Below are 26389 nucleotides of genomic sequence, written 5' to 3'. Positions count from 1 at the left end.
ATACATGTGCATTCAATAACTAAAAGGGTGAGAATATGTCAGCAATGTTTACCAAGGAATCTCCATTCCCGGATGATTTGGGCACCCCTCATCACCTTCACCGTTAGCAGCATTAGCACCATGTATAGTAATAATAAGCAGAGTAGAGACACAGTTTTCCTCTCTACCTGCAAAGATGTATCACAAGGTACAACTTGGTAAGTTGGCCCCCAGTTTTAGACTCCAAAAGCCTCAACAGTACCAGTCTAGTTAAGTCTTCCATCCACCACCCTGACAGCCCGACTCAGTTCCCCAGTGCATGTGACTGTCTGCAAAAATGGCAAGGGCACACTATGTTGCAAGCTCAAGCAAAAGCAATGGATGGATTGCAGCTTTTCATTTAGCTGGAGAGCATGGAAATGACAACTTCCTGGAACACTCCAAGCATGTTATCTTTCATCATCTTTCCAGGAAATGAGTCAGGGATGATGACACAGACCTAATGATTAACCCAAAAGCCTGCAATGGAACTCAGAGGAACTGTCTCCAGTACATTGACTACCAGAATTGTAATTACCCCTCTGTCTCCCAGGGGGAAGGTATGGTGACTTCCCAGGAAACAGGCTACTAAATATATTTGAGATGCGGGATTGCATCATATCCAGAAGGGGGCAGCAATAGGAAGAATAAATAAAAACACACAGCATGTTCCCAGGCAGTGTGAAACAAATTTAGGTATACTTCATGTGCTGTGGCACACCTGTTAGGTTTTATCTGGTGGTGCCAAGTCCTAGTCAAAGAATGTTAAAAATGAAAACCGAGGCTCATGCCTTAGAGAACACTTGATCTTGTGCTGAAATCTCTGGAACAAATAGAAAAACTTAGGATTCTCAAAGCCTATAGGAGAAGCATTAATTTAACACTCCAATTTGAAATAGCTTTTACTAATACCATGTCACGAAATTTACAAAGCATCTACCTTAACATCCAAAATCAGAGATGCTTAGAATTGGCCTATACGAATAGAGCATTTCCCCTGTGATGAATGGATCCAAATACATTTCGAAAGTTAAAACCAGGCTTGAGAAGTCCCCTTGATTTTAGAGTCACGATTGATTTACCATCTTGATTTCTTATTTTGCAGCATTGCTATTTGGAGGTAGTGGTTTCCAAACAGGCCACACAGCAGGATCACCTGGGGCTGTCCAGTCCTTCCTATCCTCCTACTTCCTTTCTCCATCCTACTTTTGCTTTTAAACTTCAAATGAACTTAGTATTTGGGAAACATGTTGCAACTTTAAACAACCAAGCTCAGGATGGTAGCTCGCCAGTGTAAGAAGCATTCTTTACATTCTAAATGTGCAAGAGCAAAAATAATAAAGAAGAAAGGAGAAGCCTCTTCTAATCCTCATGACCAAATATCTAAATAAAAATGCTTTCTGGAACCACTTGATTTTTAAGAGGGTTCACCTTGCTACAGATAATGGCTCCCTTAAGAGAGAGGTAAAGGGGGCTAGAGAGATAGCTCAGCACTGAAGAATGATTACTATTTTTGCAGGGGGCCTGGTTTAGATCCCAGCACCCACATCGCAGCTCACAACCATCTATAATTCCAGTTCCAGGGATCCAACATCCTTAGTGATATCCATAGACACTGCACATATATAAGGCACATATATATGCTCAGGCGTACACATATACACACACAAAATTAAATAAATAAATAGGTTTTAAAGAGGTGAAAACACAGGCCCAGAAATTCTCTAAATTTTCTAGACACGTTTTCTCCAAGAAACTGACTTCATAGCTTCCTTTCTTTGGACTTCCTTTCTCCATGACTAAGCAGAACCTTCCTGGTAGGGAAGGATTGTAAAGATATTTGAAATTGACACTTTGGCAATGAAAATACCAACTCTGGGCCTCTAGTTAATCCACCTTATGAGTTCCTTACCTTACACAAAAAGCACAGGCATTTATCTGAATCGCTGCCCCAATTTGATACTTCTAAATTCAAACCGAAATCTAAATTCAAAGTCATCCTCTGTGTAAAGAGAGGGAGATGGGAGAAAACCTAAAGCTTCTTGGTTTACAAACCACAAGCCAAAAATTTAGAGACAAACAGACACACTGTCACAGACATAGCAATCTTCAGGTCACCAAACAGCTGAGGTTTTTACAATTAGATTATTGGATAGAGAATACATTAAAATGGTTTCATCCTACCTGTATCCTCAGATACGTCCTTTGGTAAGGATTCATTAACAGTACTTTTCAAAGCTAGTAGTATTTTGTTTCATGTTTAAGGAAGAAGAAAGAGAAAGGAAAAGAAAGAAAACAAAGGCCTTGTGAAATTTTATTTCTGAGATACATTACATTAAAACAATCCCTATCATCAGTTTTTAAAAGGTCTTCCAAACCTCTAGAGCTGCTATAGCATTTCTAGAACAATGAAACCCTCATAGAGCATGAAAGCAGCTTCCCCACAGGCAGAAGGAAGGCCTAATTTCAGCTTTCTAGAGAGAGAGCCACTAGTGGTTAGGAGGGGAATTACCAAAACAGATCTAAAATTTCTCTCCTTTTCCTTCTTAGGAGTCAATGACAAGAGAAAGGTTGCGGTTTAAAGCCACGTTTTAATTTTGTTTAAGAGTTTTGTAGTTGAGGCAAAGACTCCTAAGTTACGAGAGTGATCAGCTGTAGACAATGTCTAGTTCCACTTGAATCTCCTAAACAAACATTTAAATTAAAAGTATAGAACCATCAGAACTTAATGAAAAACTTCTTTTTCATGTTTAATGTCTCTATGAGGCTGAATTAATGGCAGGGCTCAATGGTAAAACCTGAAATGGCTTCACTTCGGATAGGCTTCTCCCACTTGTGAGTGGTGAATTGATGTAACAGATGGAACACTGGCTTAAGACAAACTCTTGGTTCCTGTCCCAGTTCTTCTTTGCTTTTTGTGAAAGTAGATCATTCATACTGCCTGCCTGAGCTCAGCTACTTATTTCAAAATGTTGAGTGATTTTAAAGGCCTAGCTTTGTGAGGCCTGTTCTTAAAACGGTATATGAGGAGGGAACCTCATAAGTCATAGAAGGATCATACAAAGCACAGGGTCCTTTGTGCCTGAAGGTATCTCTAACACTGGACACTATGCTGACTGCCTTCTCAGCTACCCAGTAAAATAAGCAAATTGAAACTGGGCTCCACATCGCACCTTCACCCCCATAAGACTAATGAGAAACAGATAAAGCTTTAAGATTAACAGTCTGTCTAAAAGAACTTCTTTATGGATTAGACCTGTATACAAATGTATATTAGTGCCCTTTGTTTTCCAAATCATTTATGCCAACACTAGCTATTAATCTCTCAATTCTTTTCATTTCCTATGGGGCCAGAATCCAATATAATATCAAAATAATCCAGTATAATATCAAAATACCCTCAGATAAACAACGACCAATGAAGTAAGTCTATTCAGACACAAAAGGTCTTAGTGATACACTGTGAATTATAGGTTTATGACAACTTAAACTACACAATATATCCAAATGAGTATGCATATTGCACAATGTCCTCATATTATCTAGAAGAAATAAAGGAGGAAATGGAGGAAGGCATTCTTATAAGAATAAAACTAATCCTTTCCTACCTTGTTTGTCATCACCAGTAGTCACATCTTGGGTAGAGACAGGAAAGTCAGCCATGTCTTTAACAGATGTCTTCTTGGAAAAAGAAAATTAAATATATGAGTTGAAATAAAAATTAAACGATAATCACACATGAATAAATGTTTTAAAAGTTATAGTTCATGTCAAAATATGTCTTCAGTAAGTTCTGACATTTAATCTCCTTTATTAATTTGGTTCCCTAATGACATATACATAAATTTGCACTAAAGTATTTACATATATAGAGGAAGGAAATAGATTTGAGAAACAGAGATTGAAATCAACGCTTATTAGTGAATGTTACATTGAATTTGAATCTTGACTAAGAGTCAACCAGAGATTTTTTTTTTTACATTTGTCCAGTCAGGCAATAACCAACCTGGCTTTAGGCCTTTTTTCACAAACAGGGAAAGACTCTGATAATTCTGTCTACAGTGTGAGTACTTGCCAGGATCTGTAATGTAGTGGATGTCCAGCCTCCTCACTGTTTATTGATAAGCAGATCAACAATTTCCTCTAAAGCTGGGTACAGTGGCACTGCCCCCCTTTTTAAAAATATTTATTTTAATAGAATTGAAGACCCAGAAATAAACCCACACACCTATGGTCACTTGATCTTTGACAAAGGAGCTAAAACCATCCAATGGAAAAAAGATAGCATTTTCAGCAAATGGTGCTGGTTCAGCATGTAGAAGAATGCAGATTGATCCATGCTTATCACCCTGTACAAAGCTTAAGTCCAAGTGGATCAAGGACCTCCACATCAAACCAGATACACTCAAACTAACAGAAGAAAAAGTGGGGAAGAGTCTTGATCACATGGGCACTGAGGAAAATTTCCTGAACAAAATACCAATGGTTTATGCTCTAAGATCAAGAATGGACAAATGGGATCTCATAAAACTGCAAAGCTTTTGTAAGGCAAAGGAAACTGTCATTAGGACAAAATAGCAACTAACAGATTGGTAAAAGATCTTTACCAATCCTACATCTGATAGAGGGCTAATATCCAATATATACAAAGAACTCAAGAAGTTGGACTCCAGAGAGACAAATAACCCTATTAAAAGCTCAAGACCCCATATGAACAACAATGCCAACTGACCAGAGCTTCTAGGGACTAAGCCACTACCCAAAGACTATACATGGACTGACCCTGGGCTCCAACCTCATAGGTATCAATGAATAGCCTAGTAAGGGCACCAGTGGAAGGGGAAGCCCTTGGTCCTGCCAAGACTGAACCCCCAATGAACATGATTGTTGGGGGGAGGGTGGTAATGGGGAGAGGATAGGGAGGGGAAGGCCCATAAAGAAGAGGAGGGGGAGGGGTTAGGGGATGTTGGCCCAGAAACCGGGAAGGGGAATAACAATGAAATGTAAATAAGAAATACTCAAGTTAATAAAGATGGGAAAAATGCCATGGACAAAATAAAAACTAAACTTGTTATTTTTTTTTAAAAAAAATGGGGTACAGAGCTAAACAGTGAATTCTCAGCTGAGGAATATCAGATGGCTGAGAAGTACCTAAAGAAATGTTCAACATCCTTAGTCATCAGGGAAATACAAATCAAAACAACCCTGAGATTCCACCCCACACCAGTCAGAATGGCTAAGATCAAAAACTCAATGACAGCAGATGCTGGCAAGGGTGTGGAGAAAGAGGAACACTCCTCCATTGTTGGTGGGATTGCATACTGGTACAACCATTCTGGAAATCAGTCTGGAGGTTCCTCAGAAAATTGGACATTGCACTACCTGAGGACCCAGCTATATCCTGGGCATATACCCAAATGATGTTCTAACATTACAACAAAGACACATGCGCCACTATGTTCATGGCAGCCTTATTTATAATAACCAGAAGCTGGAAAGAACCCAGATGCCCTTCAACAGAGGAATGGATACAGAAAATGTGTGTACATCTATACAATGGAATATTACTCAGCTACCAAAAACAATGACTTCATGAAATTCATAGACAAATGGTTGGAACTGGAAAATATCATCCTGAGTGAGGTAACCCAATCACAGAAAAACACACATGGTATACACTCACTGATAAGTGGATATTAGCCCAAAAGCTCAGATTACCCAAGATACAATCCACAGACCACAGGAAGCTCAAGAAGAAGGACGATCAAAGTGTGGATGCTTCACTCCTTAAAAGGGGAAACAAAAATATTCATGGGGGGATATGGAGGCAAAGTTTGGAGCAGAAACTAAAGGTATGGTCATTCAGAGCCTGCCCCACATGGGTATACAGCTCATATATATATATATATATATATATATATATATATATATATATATATATATATATACACAGCTACCAAAAACTAGATAAGATTGATGAAGCTAAGAAGTGCAGGCTGACAGGAGCCCAATATAACTGTCTCCTGAGAGACACAGCCAGAGCATATCAAATACAGAGGCGAACTGAGAATGGGGTCCCAGTGGGAGGAGTTAGAGAAAGGCCTGAGAGAGCTGAAGGGGCTTGCAACCCTATAAGAACAACAATGCCAACCAACCAGGGCTCCCAGGGACTAAACCACTACCCAAAGACTATACATGGACAGACCCATGGCTCCAGCTGCAAATGTGGCAGAGGATGGCCTTGTTGGGCACCAGTGGAAGGAGAAGCACTTGATCCTGCCAAGGCTGAATCCCCCAGTGTAAGGGAATGTCAGGAGGGTGGGAAGGGGGGTGTGGTTGGGGAGGAGAACACCCTTATAGCAGAAAGGGAGGGGGATGGGATAGGAGGCTTACGTCTGGGAAACCAGGAAAGGGAATAACATTTGAAATGTAAATTTAAAATATCCTATAAAATATAATAATTCTAAGTAAACACAAAAAATTTTCTATCAAAAATAAAATAAAATTAAGTAAAAAATTTTATTTTTATTTTCATGTACATTGGTGTTTGATTGAATGTACGTCTGTGTGAGGGCATCACATTCCCTGGAGCTGGAGTCACAAACAGCTGTGAGCTGCCATGTGGGTGCTGGGAGTTGAGCCCACATCCTGTGGAAGAGCAGACAGATCTCTATGAGTTTGAGGCCAGACTGGTCTGCATAGTGAGTTTTATGACAGCCAGGGCTACATAGTGAGACTCAAAAAAAGTCCCCTAACTCATAGATAAGAACAGGATGGGTTGGTAACCATAAAGTATTTCTCCTTTTTTTAGGAGAAGGAGGGGAGGTTGTGGGGGAGGGGCCTGAAAAGATGGAACAGGAAAGAGAGGAGGGAGCAGTGATAGGGATGCAAAGTGAATTAATTAATGCAAAAAGAAAAGTTCTCAGTATATTAATTGAATACTCAAATTGATCACATATGAATTATTTTCAAATAGTTTCAAGTCTAGTAACTATACGAAGCTTTTCCAATATGTACTCTAATTGTAGTATTAGTAATATATAGTGTATTTAAAAGCTGCTCAGAGAGCAGATCTTAAATCTCCACTGAAACAAAGCCATTGCATAAGGTGTCTGAGTAACTACTTGGCTTGACTGTGTAATGGTTTCACAATATGTGTATGTATCTATCCATGTATCAAAATATCAAAAACATGTGCAATTATATTGATCTTACTAGATTAATATACTAGACCTCAACTATGCTGAAAAGTATGTGCTCTAAGGCCTCTGCTGTGGTTAAATATATTCATATTTGTGTCATCTTTATGTGCAAGGTCTGCAAAGGTATCTAAAAATGGACAATATCTAGATAGACAGAAAAGAGTGACAGGTTGACTTGTCACCAAATGCACTTTGGTACTGCATACATTTTAAATAGATCTGAAACTTAGAGATCAATGTAAAAATGTAAGGATGGTGATTAAAAGCATAGAAGTCTTTGGTCCAGTGGTTAATTTTCATTTACTACTCAGAACTCAAAGCCATGCTTCTAGCTTTAAATGGTTCACAAATAAAATGTCATAGCACTACTAGGTGGGAAGGAGGGGTCTAACAAGCCTCATCTAGGTGATTCTTCAAGTGTTAATGTCATGGTTGTAGCATAATGTAGTATATATTAGCTCACTTTAAAGTAAAAATAGTCTATGTATCATTACAGAGAAACCACTAGACAGACAGCTCCAACATCCACTGTGTTATGTATAAACTGGAAAATATTTCTCTGTAAAGAATAACAAAAATTATAACATTTCTCAGGCTATCCCAAAGTCCATTTAAACCAAATAGAAACTGAATTATATATTCATCGATACTGTTTAAATTCTAGGATGCTGGAAGAAACTTTAGATGCATTTCTTAAAAGAACCATGCTTTACTTTTAAGTTGTGTACATGAAGTTCCAATATTTCCCTTCATTTTTTTTTTGGTTCTTTTTTTCGGAGCTGGGGACCGAACCCAGGGCCTTGCGCTTCCTAGGCAAGCGCTCTACCACTGAGCTAAATCCCCAACCCCATTTCCCTTCATTTTTAATTTAGATTTTGAGAATTTCATGGGTAAGTGCTGTCTTTATATCATGTTTCTCACATGCTCTCCTTCAAATCCTCCTATGTCCTCCCCACTCCCTTTCAAATCCATGGCCTCTACTTCTTTCATAATTATTTTATGAACATATATATGGATGGGTATATGACACTGCCTGCTAAGTGCAATTAGTGTTGCTTATATGGATATGTTTTAGGGATGACCACTTGAGACTGCGTAACCTATCAGGGACCTTATCCCTAGAGAAGGCTGATCCTCCTTCTCTTAGCAGGCATTCATTTCCTGTAACTCTTTATCTAGGGTTAAGCCAATGGTAATACCAGCTGACATTCCAATATGGAAAGAGGAAACTCACAAGGCCCTCTCACAGTTGATTTATAAAGGTATCATTTTTCTGTACATTTTAGCTGTTTCTTCTGAAAGGGTGGCTAACACATCCTTTAATCAGTTTGATATGGCATACATTCCTATCCTAAGAGGTGATTCTCCACAGTACAATGATAGCCCCAGAGATAATTTCCTATTCATAGTCTATTATCTCCAATAAATTATCCAAGTCTTTTTTTTTTTTTTTGGTTCTTTTTTTCGGAGCTGGGGACCGAACCCAGGGCCTTGCGCTTCCTAGGCAAGCGCTCTACCACTGAGCTAAATCCCCAACCCCCCAAGTCTTTTTTATAGTACTGGGGATTGAACCTAGAGTCTCATAGCATTCTAGGCAACTGGCTATACCAGTAAACTATATCCCATTGTACTTTTCTGTTTCTCTTTTGAGGCAGGGTTTCATTCAGTTTCCCAGGCTAGCCTTAAAATCAGTCCATAGCCCAGAATGGCCTTGAACTTATGATCCTCTAATCTTCACATAGCAAGCAGTTGGCAATACAAAGATGGCCAGAAAATATATCTTAATGGTGCATTTCTTTTACTGTCTTCTCCCTTCTGGACTGTGTTACAGAAGAAAATGGTCTAGGAATAAAACAAGTCAGACAAAATAAATCCAAAATGTCACTGAAAAACCTAACTGAAGATACAGCTCAGTGGTAAAGCACTTGCTTAAAACATCAAAAAGAAACAAAAAAGCAAATAAAAATGGACACAAGACTTTAATAGCTATTTCACCAACAAAAATACACAAATAGCTAGCAAGTGCATGAAAAAAAGTTCAACATCACTGGTAATTTTCCAACTGAACCCATCATGAGATACACATAGATCCCAGTGCAACGATTAAAATGAACATGGCAGGATCCAGGGCTACCAGGGATATGAGGAAGCAGGAACCCTTAGACATTCCTGATTGGAAAATTGAAATCCTGCAGTTTGGTGGTTCCTCAAAAGTTTAACACAGTTATGGTACAGTCCAACAATTCCACTAGTAAATACACTGCAAAGAGAAACAATCATATTTGCTCATATAAAAAACTTACTCACGCAGGTTCATAATAGCCAAAATATACTATAAGGAGGGAGAAATAAACAAAATGTAGCATTTCCATACAATTAAAACTATTCTGCACTAAAAATAAAGTATCTTCAAAGCATTATACTAAGTGAAAAAGATACTCAAAAGCACACATCCACCATTGTCTATTTATATGAAATGCTTAGAATAGACTAAACCAGAAACAGAAAGGTTAGTAGGAGCCAGGGAGATGGGTTAGTGGGTCAGAAATCACTTGTTACCACATCTGAGGACCCAAGTTCAATCTCCCAGGTCCTACATTGTGAAGGGAAAGGACTGACTCTGGCAAGTTGTCCTCTGTCCCCCATGCTAATTCCACAGCCTGTGCACCCAGCCCCTAAATGAATAAATCAATATGATAAGGTTGACTTGTGATCCTCGGAGGTGGGCGATGTGGAGTGTGGCAAGTGATGCTAAAGAAAAGAGGATTTTCATTGGGGGTGAGAAAAATGTTTTGCTATCACTGCTCATTTTCCAGAGTTCATGAAGACATAAGCTATGGTTTACTTCTACATACATACTGATTAACATGGGAAAGTTTTTGTGTTTTTTTTTTTTACCTCCATCCGATTCAAGTCACAGGACTGTTGGTTTGCTGGCATTGATTCAGAATAAGAATCAAAAATCACGCACTCCCACTTGGATTTAGGGAAAGCTATCGGGGAAGAAAAAGAATACATAAGAATATTTAGTATAGCCGTAGTGGAATGTCTTAGCAGTGTTTCTGTGCCTGTCGAAAGGAACAACAAAGTCAACTCACTCACATGTACAATTTACATCACTAGTTGTGAAGAGACAGCATTTGAAGGTCTTTACAAACACAATCTAGTACTGTGATTCCCATTTCACAGATGCTGAAATTGAGAAACAGGGAAGACAAACAATTCACTCAAGGGCATACAGCCAGTAGTAAGTGGCCCGCAGAGACCCAAACACCTAGAAGTCCAGCTGACAAATTCTTGCTCTTAGCAGTGAATGTTACACGGTGGTGATAATTTGCCATATTGGCAACATGGTATGTTAATTCTTAATTATATTAAACACAATTTTTAAATGCAGTAGCCATAATAATGTTTAAATACTATGAAGAGTAACTAAAAAATATCCCCTTTTAGGTATTGCTAGAAATAAGCAAGATACTAAAATAATACATACCAAACATAACTTTATGAAATATTTATCTCTTTGGTTAGCAGGAATAACAAAAATAAAAGCATACATTCTTACTGTCTAACAATACAGAAATGGCATTATAAGTCTCTAGAGCATACAACAGCACAAGTAGTTGCTATTGGGAAGCTCAGGAAATGGACAGGAGAACGGATGCTACTTGATGAGTGAATTGCCTGGCAGTCAGGTTGCTTCTTAAGAGCGCATTCTCCTTTACTACTTTGCCATGAGGTGATTAAGAAAGAAAAATCACAATGACTTTTAAAAAGTTGCTAATATTCCAAGAGGAAAAACAGACTGTGGAGGTGGGCACTCCTGAGGCTGCAGAGCGGAAGAGACCACCAACACTGCTCACCCCTGCCCACATCCCTGGCCCAAGAGGAAACTGTATAAGGCCTCTGGGCTCCCGTGGGGGAGGGCCCAGGAGCGGCAGGACACCTGCCTGAGACACCGCCGGAACCTGAAAGAAACAGACCGGATAAACAGTTCTCTGCACCCAAATCCCGTGGGAGGGAGAGCTAAACCTTCAGAGAGGCAGACAAGCCTGGGAAACCAGAAGAGACTGCTCCCTGCACACACATCTCGGACGCCAGAGGAAAAAGCCAAAGACCATCTGGAACCCTGGTGCACTGAAGCTCCCGGAAGGGGCGGCACAGGTCTTCCTGGTTGCTGCCGCTGCAGAGAGCCCCTGGGCAGCACCCCACATGCGAACTTGAGCCTCGGGACCACAGGTAAGACCAAATTTTCTGCTGCAAGAAAGCTGCCTGGTGAACTCAAGACACAGGCCCACAGGAACAGCTGAAGAACTGTAGAGAGGAAAAACTACACGCCCGAAAGCAGAACACTCTGTCCCCATAACTGACTGAAAGAGAGGAAAACAGGTCTACAGCACTCCTGACACACAGGCTTATAGGACAGTCTAGCCACTGTCAGAAATAGCAGAACAAAGTAACACTAGAGATAATCTGATGGCGAAAGGCAAGCGCAGGAACCCAAGCAACAGAAACCAAGACTACATGCCATCATCGGAGCCCAATTCTCCCACTAAAACAAACATGGAATATCCAAACACACCAGAAAAGCAAGATCTAGTTTCAAAATCATATTTGATCATGATGCTGGAGGACTTCAAGAAAGACGTGAACACACTTAGGGAAGCACAGGAAAACATTAATAAACAAGTAAAAGCCTACAGAGAGGAATCGCAAAAATCCCTGAAAGAATTCCAGGAAAACACAATCAAACAGTTGAAGGAATTAAAAATGGTAATAGAAGCAATCAAGAAAGAACACATGGAAACAACCCTGGATATAGAAAACCAAAAGAAGAGACAAGGAGCTGTAGATACAAGCTTCACCAACAGAATACAAGAGATGGAAGAGAGAATCTCAGGAGCAGAAGATTCCATAGAAATCATTGACTCAACTGTCAAAGATAATGTAAAGCGGAAAAAGCTACTGGTCCAAAACATACAGGAAATCCAGGACTCAATGAGAAGATCAAACCTAAGGATAATAGGTATAGAAGAGAGTGAAGACTCCCAGCTCAAAGGACCAGTAAATATCTTCAACAAAATCATAGAAGAAAACTTCCCTAACCTAAAAAAAGACATACCCATAGACATACAAGAAGCCTACAGAACTCCAAATAGATTGGACCAGAAAAGAAACACCTCCCGTCACATAATTGTCAAAACACCAAACGCACAAAATAAAGAAAGAATATTAAAAGCAGTAAGGGAAAAAGGTCAAGTAACATATAAAGGGAGACCTATCAGAATCACACCAGACTTCTCGCCAGAAACTATGAAGGCCAGAAGATCCTGGACTGATGTCATACAGACCCTAAGAGAACACAAATGCCAGCCCAGGTTACTGTATCCAGCAAAACTCTCAATTAACATTGATGGAGAAACCAAGATATTCCATGACAAAACCAAATTTACACAATATCTTTCTACAAATCCAGCACTACAAAGGATAATAAATGGTAAAGCCCAACATAAGGAGGCAAGCTATACCCTAGAAGAAGCAAGAAACTAATCGTCTTGGCAACAAAACAAAGAGAATGAAAGCACACAAACATAACCTCACATCCAAATATGAATATAAAGGGAAACAATAATCACTATTCCTTAATATCTCTCAATATCAATGGCCTCAACTCCCCAATAAAAAGACATAGATTAACAAACTGGATACACAACGAGGACCCTGCATTCTGCTGCCTACAGGAAACACACCTCAGAGACAAAGACAGACACTACCTCAGAGTGAAAGGCTGGAAAACAACTTTCCAAGCAAATGGTCAGAAGAAGCAAGCTGGAGTAGCCATTCTAATATCAAATAAAATCAATTTCCAACTAAAAGTCATCAAAAAAGATAAGGAAGGACACTTCATATTCATCAAAGGAAAAATCCACCAAGATGAACTCTCAATCCTAAATATCTATGCCCCAAATACAAGGGCACCTACATACGTAAAAGAAACCTTACTAAAGCTCAAAACACACATTGCACCTCACACAATAATAGTGGGAGATTTAAACACCCCACTCTCATCAATGGACAGATCATGGAAACAGAAATTAAACAGTGATGTCGACAGACTAAGAGAAGTCATGAGCCAAATGGACTTAACGGATATTTATAGAACATTCTATCCTAAAGCAAAAGGATATACCTTCTTCTCAGCTCCTCATGGTACTTTCTCCAAAATTGACCATATAATTGGTCAAAAAACGGGCCTCAACAGGTACAGAAAGATAGAAATAATCCCATGCGTGCTATCGGACCACCACGGCCTAAAACTGGTCTTCAATAACAATAAGGGAAGAATGCCCACATATACGTGGAAATTGAACAATGCTCTACTCAATGATAACCTGGTCAAGGAAGAAATAAAGAAAGAAATTAAAAACTTTTTAGAATTTAATGAAAATGAAGATACAACATACTCAAACTTATGGGACACAATGAAAGCTGTGCTAAGAGGAAAACTCATAGCGCTGAGTGCCTGCAGAAAGAAACAGGAAAGAGCATATGTCAGCAGCTTGACAGCACACCTAAAAGCTCTAGAACAAAAAGAAGCAAATACACCCAGGAGGAGTAGAAGGCAGGAAATAATCAAACTCAGAGCTGAAATCAACCAAGTAGAAACAAAAAGGACCATAGAAAGAATCAACAGAACCAAAAGTTGGTTCTTTGAGAAAATCAACAAGATAGATAAACCCTTAGCCAGACTAACGAGAGGACACAGAGAGTGCGTCCAAATTAACAAAATCAGAAATGAAAAGGGAGACATAACTACAGATTCAGAGGAAATTCAAAAAATCATCAGATCTTACTATAAAAACCTATATTCAACAAAATTTGAAAATCTTCAGGAAATGGACAATTTCCTAGACAGATACCAGGTATCGAAGTTAAATCAGGGACAGATAAACCAGTTAAACAACCCCATAACTCCTAAGGAAATAGAAGCAGTCATTAAAGGTCTCCCAACCAAAAAGAGCCCAGGTCCAGACGGGTTTAGTGCAGAATTCTATCAAACCTTCATAGAAGACCTCATACCAATATTATCCAAACTATTCCACAAAATTGAAACAGATGGAGCCCTACCGAATTCCTTCCACGAAGCCACAATTACTCTTATACCTAAACCACACAAAGACACAACAAAGAAAGAGAACTTCAGACCAATTTCCCTTATGAATATCGACGCAAAAATACTCAATAAAATTCTGGCAAACCGAATTCAAGAGCACATCAAAACAATCATCCACCATGATCAAGTAGGCTTCATCCCAGGCATGCAGGGATGGTTTAATATACGGAACACCATCAACGTGATCCATTATATAAACAAACTGAAAGAACAGAACCAGATGATCATTTCATTAGATGCTGAGAAAGCATTTGACAAAATTCAACACCCCTTCATGATAAAAGTCCTGGAAAGAATAGGAATTCAAGGCCCATACCTAAACATAGTAAAAGCCATATACAGCAAACCAGTTGCTAACATTAAACTAAATGGAGAGAAACTTGAAGCAATCCCACTAAAATCAGGGACTAGACAAGGCTGCCCACTCTCTCCCTACTTATTCAATATAGTTCTTGAAGTTCTAGCCAGAGCAATCAGACAACAAAAGGAGATCAAAGGGATACAGATCGGAAAAGAAGAGGTCAAAATATCACTATTTGCAGATGACATGATAGTATATTTAAGTGATCCCAAAAGTTCCACCAGAGAACTACTAAAGCTGATAAACAACTTCAGCAAAGTGGCTGGGTATAAAATTAACTCAAATAAATCAGTTGCCTTCCTCTATACAAAAGAGAAACAAGCCGAGAAAGAAATTAGGGAAACGACACCCTTCATAATAGACCCAAATAATATAAAGTACCTCGGTGTGACTTTAACCAAGCAAGTAAAAGATCTGTACAATAAGAACTTCAAGACACTGAGGAAAGAAATTGAAGAAGACCTCAGAAGATGGAAAGATCTCCCATGCTCATGGATTGGCAGGATTAATATGGTAAAAATGGCCATTTTACCAAAAGCAATCTACAGATTCAATGCAATCCCCATCAAAATACCAATCCAATTCTTCAAAGAGTTAGACAGAACAATTTGCAAATTCATCTGGAATAACAAAAGACCCAGGATAGCTAAAGCTATCCTCAACAATAAAAGGACTTCAGGGGGAATCACTATCCCTGAACTCAAGCAGTATTACAGAGCAATAGTGATAAAAACTGCATGGTATTGGTACAGAGACAGACAGATAGACCAATGGAATAGAATTGAAGACCCAGAAATGAACCCACACACCTATGGTCACTTGATTTTTGACAAAGGAGCCAAAACCATCCAATGGAAAAAAGATAGCATTTTCAGCAAATGGTGCTGGTTCAACTGGAGGGCAACATGTAGAAGAATGCAGATCGATCCATCCTTATCACCCTGTACAAAGCTTAAGTCCAAGTGGATCAAGGACCTCCACATCAAACCAGACACACTCAAACTAATAGAAGAAAAACTAGGGAAGCATCTGGAACACATGGGCACTGGAAAAAATTTCCTGAACAAAACACCAATGGCTTATGCTCTAAGATCAAGAATCGACAAATGGGATCTCATAAAACTGCAAAGCTTCTGTAAGGCAAAGGACACTGTGGTTAGGACAAAACGGCAACCAACAGATTGGGAAAAGATCTTTACCAATCCTACAACAGATAGAGGCCTTATATCCAAAATATACAAAGAACTCAAGAAGATAGACCGCAGGGAAACAAATAACCCTATTAAAAAATGGGGTTCAGAGCTAAACAAAGAATTCACAGCTGAGGAATGCCGAATGGCTGAGAAACACCTAAAGAAATGTTCAACATCTTTAGTCATAAGGGAAATGCAAATCAAAACAACCCTGAGATTTCACCTCACACCAGTGAGAATGGCTAAGATCAAAAACTCAGGTGACAGCAGATGCTGGCGAGGATGTGGAGAAAGAGGAACACTCCTCCATTGTTGGTGGGATTGCAGACTGGTAAAACCATTCTGGAAATCAGTCTGGAGGTTCCTCAGAAAATTGGACATTGAACTGCCTGAGGAGCCAGCTATACCTCTCTTGGGCATATACCCAAAAGATGCCTCAATATATAAAAGAGACACGTGCTCCACTATGTTCATCGCAGCCTTATTTATAATAGCCAGAAAATGGAAAGAACCCAGATGCCCTTCAACAGAGGAATGGATACAGAAAATGTGGTACATCTACACAATGGAATATTACTCAGCTATCAAAAACAACGAGTTTATGAAATTCGTAGGCAAATGGTTGGAACTGGAAAATATCATCCTAAGTGAGCTAACCCAATCACAGAAAGACATACATGGTATGCACTCATTGATAAGTGGCTATTAGCCCAAATGCTTGAATTACCCTAGATCCCTAGAACAAACGAAACTCAAGACGGATGATCAAAATGTGAATGCTTCACTCCTTCTTTAAATGAGGAAAAAGAATACCCTTGGCAGGGAAGGGAGAGGCAAAGATTAAAACAGAGACTGAAGGAACACCCATTCAGAGCCTGCCCCACATGTGGCCCATACATATACAGCCACCCAATTAGACAAGATGGATGAAGCAAAGAAGTGCAGACCGACAGGAGCCGGATGTAGATCGCTCCTGAGAGACACAGCCAGAATACAGCAAATACAGAGGCGAATGCCAGCAGCAAACCACTGAACTGAGAATAGGTCCTCTATTGAAGGAATCAGAGAAAGAACTGGAAGAGCTTGAAGGGGCTCGAGACCCCAAAAGTACAACAATGTCAAGCAACCAGAGCTTCCAGGGACTAAGCCACTACCTAAAGACTATACATGGACTGACCCTGGACTCTGACCTCATAGGTAGCAAGGAATATCCTAGTAAGAGCACCAGTGGAAGGGGAAGCCCTGGGTCCTGCTAAGACTGAACCCCCAGTGAACTAGTCTATGGGGGAAGGGCGGCAATGGGGGGAGGGTTGGGAGGGGAACACCCATAAGGAAGGGGAAGGGGGAGGGGGATGTTTGCCCGGATACCGGGAAAGGGAATAACACTCGAAATGTATATAAGAAATACTCAAGTTAATAAAAAAAAAAAACAGACTGTGGTAGATAATAAATAGAAGCTATAAATCAAATGTCAAGATACACTCTTAGGAAGTCAAATCTTAATGAAATGCTTTTAAAAACTAAATGCAATGTGTTTTTAACCCTTCCTGGTCTTCCTGAGTGCTGAGGTGCTGGCTGGAGTACCACTACCATTTGGGGGCAAATAGAAGGCAGTCTTGTGCAGGAAGCTAACACTTCAAAGATTACAAATGGCAACAAGCAGCTGCTAACTATCTCCACCCTATCTCCTACCTCTCTGTGTGCACTGTCACCCCCCCCCCAATCTGAGTAGTCAACCCACAGAATCACTGCAGACAAGAAACCTAATTTTGTCATCTCCCCACCCTGGGCCAATGCCATTGCTTACGATCTTTCCTGCTTTTCCCTTCAGCCTCATCCTTGCCTTTCTATGCACCCAAACCACCACAGCCTGAAGTTTCTATTCCTTAAGTGTTCCGACCCCCTTCTCAGCACCTCTCAGCATACCTGCTGCCCCTCTTCCCAGACCACAGAGAAAGCACAGTGCCTTTCACATAGTAAAGACATTCTAATATACTATGTAACAGACATTTTCTCCTGGAATCCACCCAGTCACCCAGACACGGAAGTATTAAAAAGGGTTTATGCATAGTCCTCCAAACAAAGGTTGTGACATAGCCTTACAAGTCTGTCTTCTAATTTGGGGAAAAGGATTATTAGTTCTATGATTCTAAGTAATATGGCATCTGATATAACTCCTATCACCTTATTCGTTAAAGGAAAAAAACATAGCTTAGAACTACCCTACTGAAGACCAATTAGAGATACTAGATATGTCTCAAGACACCAAGCTTAGCGTTCGTTCTATAAGATTTATTTTCTATCAACAGTGGGTTCAGTACTTGCCATCCATGACTATCATAAACAAAACAGTGACATTGGTTGTAATGCACCCAGAAGTAGAAGAACGGATGCTTTATACTTCCTTAGATCAGCCCCTGTAACTCGTACTCTAACATGTGGAAGTCTGATACAAGTTGAAGAAATAATCTTCAGATGTTGACTCCCTGATATACAGACATCATTTTAAGAAATAAGAGTTTGTTATTAGACATTTGCTAATATAGCTAAGGTTTATGATGTATGTTGAGGCCTTACCTGCTTGCAAGTACTCTGGCTGCAGGGTTGGAGGCAGGCCCTCTGGCAGTGGGTAGCCGTTCTTCCGGGCTACAATTAGATGAAATGCAGCACAAAACTCGGGCAAGGTCAGGGCTCCATCACAGTCAGCATCACTGAGTTCCCTAGAAGATGAAAGATGTCATGAGTTGCCTGTCATGAAGTATCAGCCTCAAGCATGAACACACAGTTCCCAGATTCCTGCCCGTGGCCTGTGATAACCTCCAAGTTCCCTAGGCAAACCCATGTGAAATCCCACAGGCCACTGAGAGGAAAAGGCAAGCTGATTGTGGCAATACTGTCAGTGGCACTTTGTAAATGAAAATGGAAATTCTTCCGTTCTCTGATAGGTCTGATTTTTTTTTCATCAATGAGACAAGGCATAGGAAATTCTGGTGAGAAAAACAAAGTTGAGGCTTGGGTTTTGCAGTTACCTGACAGTTGGTCAATAAGCGCAGGCTGCACAGTGTGAAGATGCTGGGCTCGATGCTGGAAAGGAGCCAAGGAAGGGCAGACCAGCCACTAAGGAGGTCATTCAGACCATGGACATAGGTACTTCATTTTTTTCCCGTTGTAAGGGAAAATGTTGTCAAGCAGAGTGCATTTTGGTAGCAAGTTTGTCTCTGCATGGGAATATTTTCTTAGAAAGCTGGCCATAGTGGCATATATCTGTAAGCCCAACACTTAGGAAGCAAAGGCAGGAGGATCAGGAGTTCAAGACTAGCCTTAGCTACATAGTAATTTCAAAGCCAGTCTGAGGTACATGGGGCCCTGTTTTAAAACATGGACACAGAGATGGGATGGGCAAAAGGGGGAGAAAGAGGGAGGAGACAGAAGGGGAGAGGGGAAGAGAGAAAAGAAGAGAGAGTATATAGGAATACAAATAGGTTCAAGAAACACTGGTTACATCATATTTTAATATAAAAGTAGCAACTAGAAAAGGGCTGGTGCTGGAAAAGAGAAACATGAAGACAGGGAGTCTTAAAAAGGCCTGTCTGTTTCAGTAACCACCTTTCACTAGAAGACACAAACCTAGTCATCAAACACAAAAGAAACCTATTTGCTAAAAGACCTAAGCTCTCATGAGCACCAACATCTCTGTGCTGGACACACACAAGCACACTTGTATTAGGCACGTGTAGAAATGTCTCGTGTAAAACTATCCTAAAAAGATGTTGCTATTGGGGAAAATCTCTAAGGGAAGGTCTGTAACTTTGCTTTGGACCATTTGCATCCTCCTATTCCCCAGGAGACTGTTGCTCTCATTCAGAATGCAGCAGCCCAGAAACAGCTGCTCCCCGGGGTGAGGCATCTGGGAACCGCGTCAGATGCCTCAGATGCCGGATGGAGAGTATGCCATTTAGCCTTCGTGCATTTGTCTCTACAAAATGACGGGAAGCCTCACAGGGTAATGTTAACACTGGGAGTTCTGCCAAAACAGACTCTATTCTTTTCAAAATGGTCATTTTTTTCCTACCGTTAAAAATCTAACATTAAGACTTGTTGCAAAAAAGAAAAAATGCCAGACTATATGGCTAGAAAAACATAAATCCAGTTCAAAATCCCAGCTACACTGGCACACAGGATATAACAGGAATAGTTTTTCAATAAGATCCACAATACATGGTATGTGATTCTAAATTCTATCATAATTTTGTAATGCCTCGTGAAAAACTCTTTACATAAATATTCCAGTGTTTTAATATATATTTATAACAGCATGATCCACAAAGGCAGGAGTTTATGATGCTGAACATTTTCAGACATGCAAAGAGAACCATCTGGACCATTGCGGCCCAGCTCTCACAGAGCTACCACTGTGGCAGGCCGCAGCAGCAAGGCAGAGCCGACACTGCAGCTGTACAGGCTGAATTAGGGCCCAGCTGTGAAACACCTGCCAAATTTACAAAGTCACCGGTATCTAGAATAGACAAATTGAACTTTGTTCCAGAATGTTCTTGGACCTTCTGTTCACCCTACCTTACAAAATATTATGAAAGATGGCTTTTCAAAGTCCTCTGGCTCCTTGCCTTACGCTAAGTTAAAAATATGAAACTAAAATGTATGACAGAATGTCTCACATATGCACAACTCCTAGACTAAAATCAGGATGGGAAAGAATAAAAGTAGGAAATTCCTTTTCTTACATGTACATATATGTGTATCTCTGTGTGTGCGCCGTGTGAATATGTGCCCTGGGAGACCAGAAAGTGTGTTAAATCCCCCAGGGCTGGAATTATATGCAATCAGGAGTGCCATGTGGGTGCTAGGAACCAAAATCAGCCCCTCTAGAAGAGCGACCATCTCTCTCTAGCCTGCGGAAATGACTTCTAAACTAGTAGCTAACACTTAGGGTTCGCTATGCACATCTGATACTGCTCATTGTAGTTTTTCCTATGATAATTTAATCTTTATGACAACAAAAACCTGAGCTCCATTCACTCTCAATCTGTTTTTAAAATCATCCAGAAAATCACCTTTTCAGGGCTGGGTGTGGGGCTCAGAGTGGAACACTTACCTGGTGTATATGAGGGCCTGGATTCAAACCTTAGCACCACCAAAAAGAAAGTCAAAAACAAAACCTTACTTGAGAGACTGAGGCATGGCACTTGCTGCAGTCGGAGTCAAGCCTGAGCTACATAGTGAGTTACAGGGCATTCTAGACTACAGAGTAAAACGCCATCTCAAAGCAAACAAAAATCACATCCTAAAAAATTAAATTTCAAAACAGCCAAAAGATAACTATATGATATCACTTGGCAGTAAACATACTCACCAGATATAAGAGAGTTCTGCGATAGAGAGCTTTGATTTGGTGAAGAAGTTCTTGGCCACAGACCCTGTCAAGAGCCATGATTTAAGTCAGCGGTTACTTAACTTGTCTGAAGCAGCTTTTATGTGCAAGCAAATCACCATGTTTTCCTTTAGCAAGCTCTTTAGTTTATTCCTCAAGCAAAACAATTACAAGGACTTTCATAAAAACAGCATGTGGCTGCCTAGTGTGTCTGAGGGCCAAAGACTGATCCTTCTTGTTGCAAAAATGAGAAAAATATAAATAAAAGGAATATAGAATAATGTAAAAAAAAAAGAAGACGGAGTGACAAAATGTTCATGACAAATACAAATCAGATAAACTGCTGTATGTTATCAAAACTGCACATTTTCACTAAAAACACCTAAGAAAACCTTCAAAATTACTTAAGTAAATAGAAATATGTTGAGTTTTATACTTAGAGAATGGAAAAATAATGTAGATCCATGGCAAATGACGAGCAAAGAGGTAGGGTTAATGACACTGTTTTTCCCTCTTTGCTTATCAATTATTATTATTCAGCCAGGACTCTTTTTAATGTTAATTTACCTATGTCAGTTGAATTTGAGTGATCATCTCATTGTCCAACCTGCACTTGAAATGTTAGCCTTCACTGAGATTTCTCATGCTTTCATGTTCCCAACAGTTTCAAAATTCAAACACTTCGTTTCTAACACAAGAGAGCATTAAAGCCACAAGTTTTGTTCTACAATAAGTCAAAAGTCTCCCGGAGCAATTATAAGTTTTCTAGTTGGCTTTAAAACAATAAGACTAGGAGGGAATTTAGTTGGTGGTAGATACTTGACTATGGTGGGATCTATGCCCCAACACTACATAAACAGAAAACTCAGGCCAAGTATGGCCTGCACACCTCTAATTCCAGCACTCGGTAGACAGAGGAAGGCAGTCTGTGAGTTTGAAGGTAGCCTGGCCTACACAGCAAGTTCCAGACCAGCAGGGGTTACACAGTAAAACACTATCTTCAAAATAAAATTTAAAAGGGGTTATAATGGATCCTAAAGCAACACTTAACTTTCTTTTGATAAATTATTAAGAACCAAAAGCAAAGTATCAATAACGCAACAAGCCTTCTCCCTAAATGTATTCTATCACCAATGCCAACACAAGACTCTTGACTACCAATGAAACTGACCACCTTGTGAAACGCTTGACAGACAAAACTTGTTGGCCCATTTACACAGCTATCTTATAGCAACCAAGATATAAAGACATTCTCTTTTCCTATCAGTCTGTCTTCTTCTGGATCCATTCTCTTCAAAGCACAGTAGACCCAACTAATTAGCTAATGCTGGCTTTCACAGCAGAGACTGTTATACCATAGAGTCGCAAAAAAGTTAGGTGGAAGACATTGGGAAGCTGACAGCTATCAAGTTCAGCTGTGTCCCCGATGTCACCAACTAAAGAAGAAGCAGAGAAGAAAGCCTGAGCCCTCTCTCCTTTGAATGCACCAAGTGAGAAGTCCTCATGTACTTTCACTCCAGCACCAGAACCAAGCCACAAGAAAAAGAGACTATTTGGATGTAAAGCCCAGAACACACAAATCCAAAGAATGTACCGAAGTGACCTGGGTCTGCAAGGTGGAGAAGACAAGAGTAAGGAGTCACTGCTACTAAGTAGGTGGGTTACAGAGGGTGTGATGGAAAGGTTCTCAATTAGGTTATGAATCTTCTCTGTAAATGAACTAAAACCACTGAACTGCACAGTTCTGATGGTAAGTTTCATGGTATTTGAATTATATCCCAACTAAGGTATTTATTTTAAAAGATACCAACAAATTGCCATTCATGAATTTCATCACTGTAATCAAACTAAACATTTTAAAATAATTTAAGAGACAATCAGAAAATTTTGAACAATGAAGACTTTATTGTGTTAAAGAATCTGATTCTTTTTCTCACCTGTATCATTGAGTTCTGGTTATGTTTGTCTAAGAAACCCAAAGATATATCCTGAAATATTTTTCAAATCAAATGGTCTGGCAATCGTATCTTAAGATCATCCTTGCTGAGAGGGAATATAGATAAAATTGCCAGCACTTGTCCATGGGGATTTGTTATAGTTGTAAGTCAAGTTGTATTACACTTGAAATTCACAAAAATAAGAAGATTGAAAGAAAAATTTAAAACACCTCCACCAATGACTTATCCATATTTGGCTAAATATCTGCATATATTGTGAAAAGACTCAGATGAGCAAGACGTAAGGTTATCCAGCAGTCAATTTATGTAATCTGGATTTCTGTTTGTCTATTCTAAATCATGATGGTAAACGTCCTTTGTTTTTTCTATACTATTCAATCTTCCTTAAGGTCATTTGCCACCGATCACCAAAATGTCTGCCTTTCCACATACAAGAACATATCAATTATATACCTTATTTCAGAGAAAATTAGTCTTAATCCATGCTTGACTGCTTAGAATGACCAAAACCACACTGTTATTCTTTACATTTGAAGTAGAAGAAGAAAGTTCTAGCATTTTTTTCTTCCAGACTCTACTATTTCACTTTTTGTTTAGTCTTCAGCCTGGTAAAATGTAGGCACGTGGGAATTAAATCAATTCCTCTCAGCTTGAATTTTACATGAGGGCACAACAGGAATGCAGATATCTGAAGATAATCTACAAGAACTGACACTAAGAAAATGCTGGCCAGTCTTCCTTTCATATCTTAATTTCAAGAACCATGAAAGAAAGACTTAAGCCAAAGAAAATGAGCATGATCTTAAACTTGTGGGAGCATTAAAACTATGAAGTCCTCTGCCGGAAGGAAGGCTACACTTTGTCTTCGTTTGAACTCTAGCAAGCAAGCAAGCAAGTTAAGGTGTCCCTTGGCACTGTCATCTACTGTTCCAAGTACTTTAGCTGATAAGGTTCAGGATCTGGACTAAGTTCCCCCAAATTCCCATTTACCCTTCTGCAATAGCAGTGTAGTTTTCCCAAGGTCATTACCACCGTGACTTAAATTTGATAAGAAACTCTACCTTAGAGGAATACAAATTAGGATCAAAGAAGGCTATAACATTCCTTTTGTATTGACTATTTCTCAGGATGTTCTCCAGTTATTCACATGAGCCCCACGTTCCAGGACACCATGTTCTCTCACCTGAAATGAAGGAACTCGGATCTGGCTGGAGGGACCGAAACTGATTGACATAGTACTCCCGCTGTTCTTCTGTTATCCTCCAGGGCTCATCTGGGTAATTACTGTTGTTCTCCTGCAGTTCTCTCTCCACTGAAAAGGACTTTAAAACAGAAAGTGCTCACAGAACTTGCCTGCCATGTGATGAGGCATGAGACTTAAACACCAATAAATGCTATTTTATATTTTTCTTAATTTCCCCTCAAAGGAATAAACATAACTGCCTCATAAAAAGAATTTAACCAAAACATAAAGTATAATATAAAGGAGACAGCAAGCTTCGTTGTTTTTTCCATCTTCAAAGTTAATATGAACATGAACTACTGAACAGGTAAAGGATGATGACAGGTTTGAGGACAACCACTCTTCAATGATTCATCACATTTGACCCTTTTAGATTAGCTAAGTGGACAACGGTACAATTTTTCACGTGACTATGGATGGCATGTTGGGGGACAAAGCTGATAGCAGGAGTCTTCTTCAAGAGATCACCACATCAGGTATATCTCCTTAGCCTCAGATTCTCTTCTGCTCTTCACAGGACATACGGCAACACTAGAACTGCATAATCTTTTGGTTTCATTTTTCTTTCTTTGATTGTTTTGAGACTGGATCTCACACTATAGCCCAGGCTTGCCTAGAACTCATTATGTAGCCAAAGTTAGGTTTGGATTTACTGTAAAACTGATTTATGTTCCCACGTGCTGGAATTATTGGTGTGAGCTATCATAACTGGGTTACTCTTTTTCTCCTGTTGCATTTACATTGTATAAATTCAGGAGTCAAAATTTCCAAGCCCAACCCAAGTTCCTGTGTCCTAAATCAGTATCAGTGAGTCTGTCCTTCACATGTCTGAGTTGGGAGTGTTTACTAAATACAAAGCTGAGCGGTGAGAACTCTTGTGCTATTGCCAACAGCAGGGGAACAAAGGGCTGCATCGAGCCTGCCGCTAGAGGGCAGGCATGCCAAATTTGAAGACTGAAGAACTCAGAAGTGCAGAGACCCAGTGCAGGAGAAAACAAAAGCTATCCTAGGCTTTCGGAAAGACACAAAATGGAAGTTCTGAGAGAAACATCTGGGGCTTTGCTCCACCCTTCCCATCTACCTTCAAACCATGTGTGTTGACCAAGGGCCGTGTCCATGGAACCAAGAGGTAGCCACAAAGAAGACAAAAGGAAACTCGTAGACAAGACAGGTATCACTGCACAGAAAGCTTCACACTAAAGGTCAATCTGCTGCATCACCTGCTACTAACTGCTGCTCCCTGGGAGTGCATTCCTTCTCTCCTGGGAATGAAGCCTCCCAATCTAGTCCTCGTTCATGCTAGCCCATGGTTGTTCTTTCTCCTATCTCATTAGCTGGAGAACATTTGAGAAATTGAGAAATTTGAGAAAAAAAACTATCAATCTTGCAGCTACTTTCTTTCCTATTCGTATCACTTCGGCCTGGGTAGCATTAGTCACTTTTTAATAGGTCTTGGTCTATTCTAACAGAGAGAAGCTGGAAGAGACAAGAAAAGGTGATCAATCCCTCTATTTAAAAGTCTACAAACACTCAGCTTGATGGTGATCCTCCTACTGAGGTAAAGCACTTACCCAGCATGGGTGCTCTCCAAAGTGCCCTCTCTATATTGCTACCACACGTATACCCATAACTGGGGTCACTTCATGCCCCAACACAGTCTATTAGAAAGGTAAGCAGCAGCTATGTGTGGATGTGTAGATGAATGATCTGACTCATATCTGTTATCATCTGGCTACATAGAAATAACAGTGATTAGGTACATAACATGCTGGCCTCTGAGATGCTTTGGCACAGGAAGCCCTTTTCTTGGAAGAACAACTTTTGTCAAGACATGATTGATTAAATATACAA

General features: G+C 39.9%; 1 protein-coding gene across 15 annotated transcripts in view; it reads right to left on the bottom strand.

The window, feature by feature from the left end:
• The window catches only part of Reps2 (RALBP1 associated Eps domain containing 2), a 272844-nt gene that overhangs the window by 116898 nt on the left and 129557 nt on the right, over positions 1–26389 (bottom strand). For 4 of the 15 annotated variants that reach the window (XM_039100469.2, XM_039100474.2, NM_001427498.1 and 1 more), the window contains exons 6-11: positions 24479–24617; positions 21320–21383; positions 18526–18668; positions 10119–10213; positions 3627–3699; positions 2203–2256 (exon numbers count right to left, since the gene is read on the bottom strand). In XM_039100469.2, the coding sequence (XP_038956397.1) occupies positions 2203–2256; positions 3627–3699; positions 10119–10213; positions 18526–18668; positions 21320–21383; positions 24479–24617 (568 nt within the window). The remainder of the gene's footprint in view (positions 1–2202; positions 2257–3626; positions 3700–10118; positions 10214–18525; positions 18669–21319; positions 21384–24478; positions 24618–26389) is intronic. The other 11 variants (XM_063280136.1, XM_039100472.2, XM_039100478.2 and 8 more) reach the window with 3 other exon arrangements.

This window comes from Rattus norvegicus, chromosome X, assembly GCF_036323735.1.
Source record: "Rattus norvegicus strain BN/NHsdMcwi chromosome X, GRCr8, whole genome shotgun sequence".
Classification (NCBI taxonomy): domain Eukaryota; kingdom Metazoa; phylum Chordata; class Mammalia; order Rodentia; family Muridae; genus Rattus; species Rattus norvegicus.
This window is presented reverse-complemented; position numbering and strand designations above follow the sequence as displayed.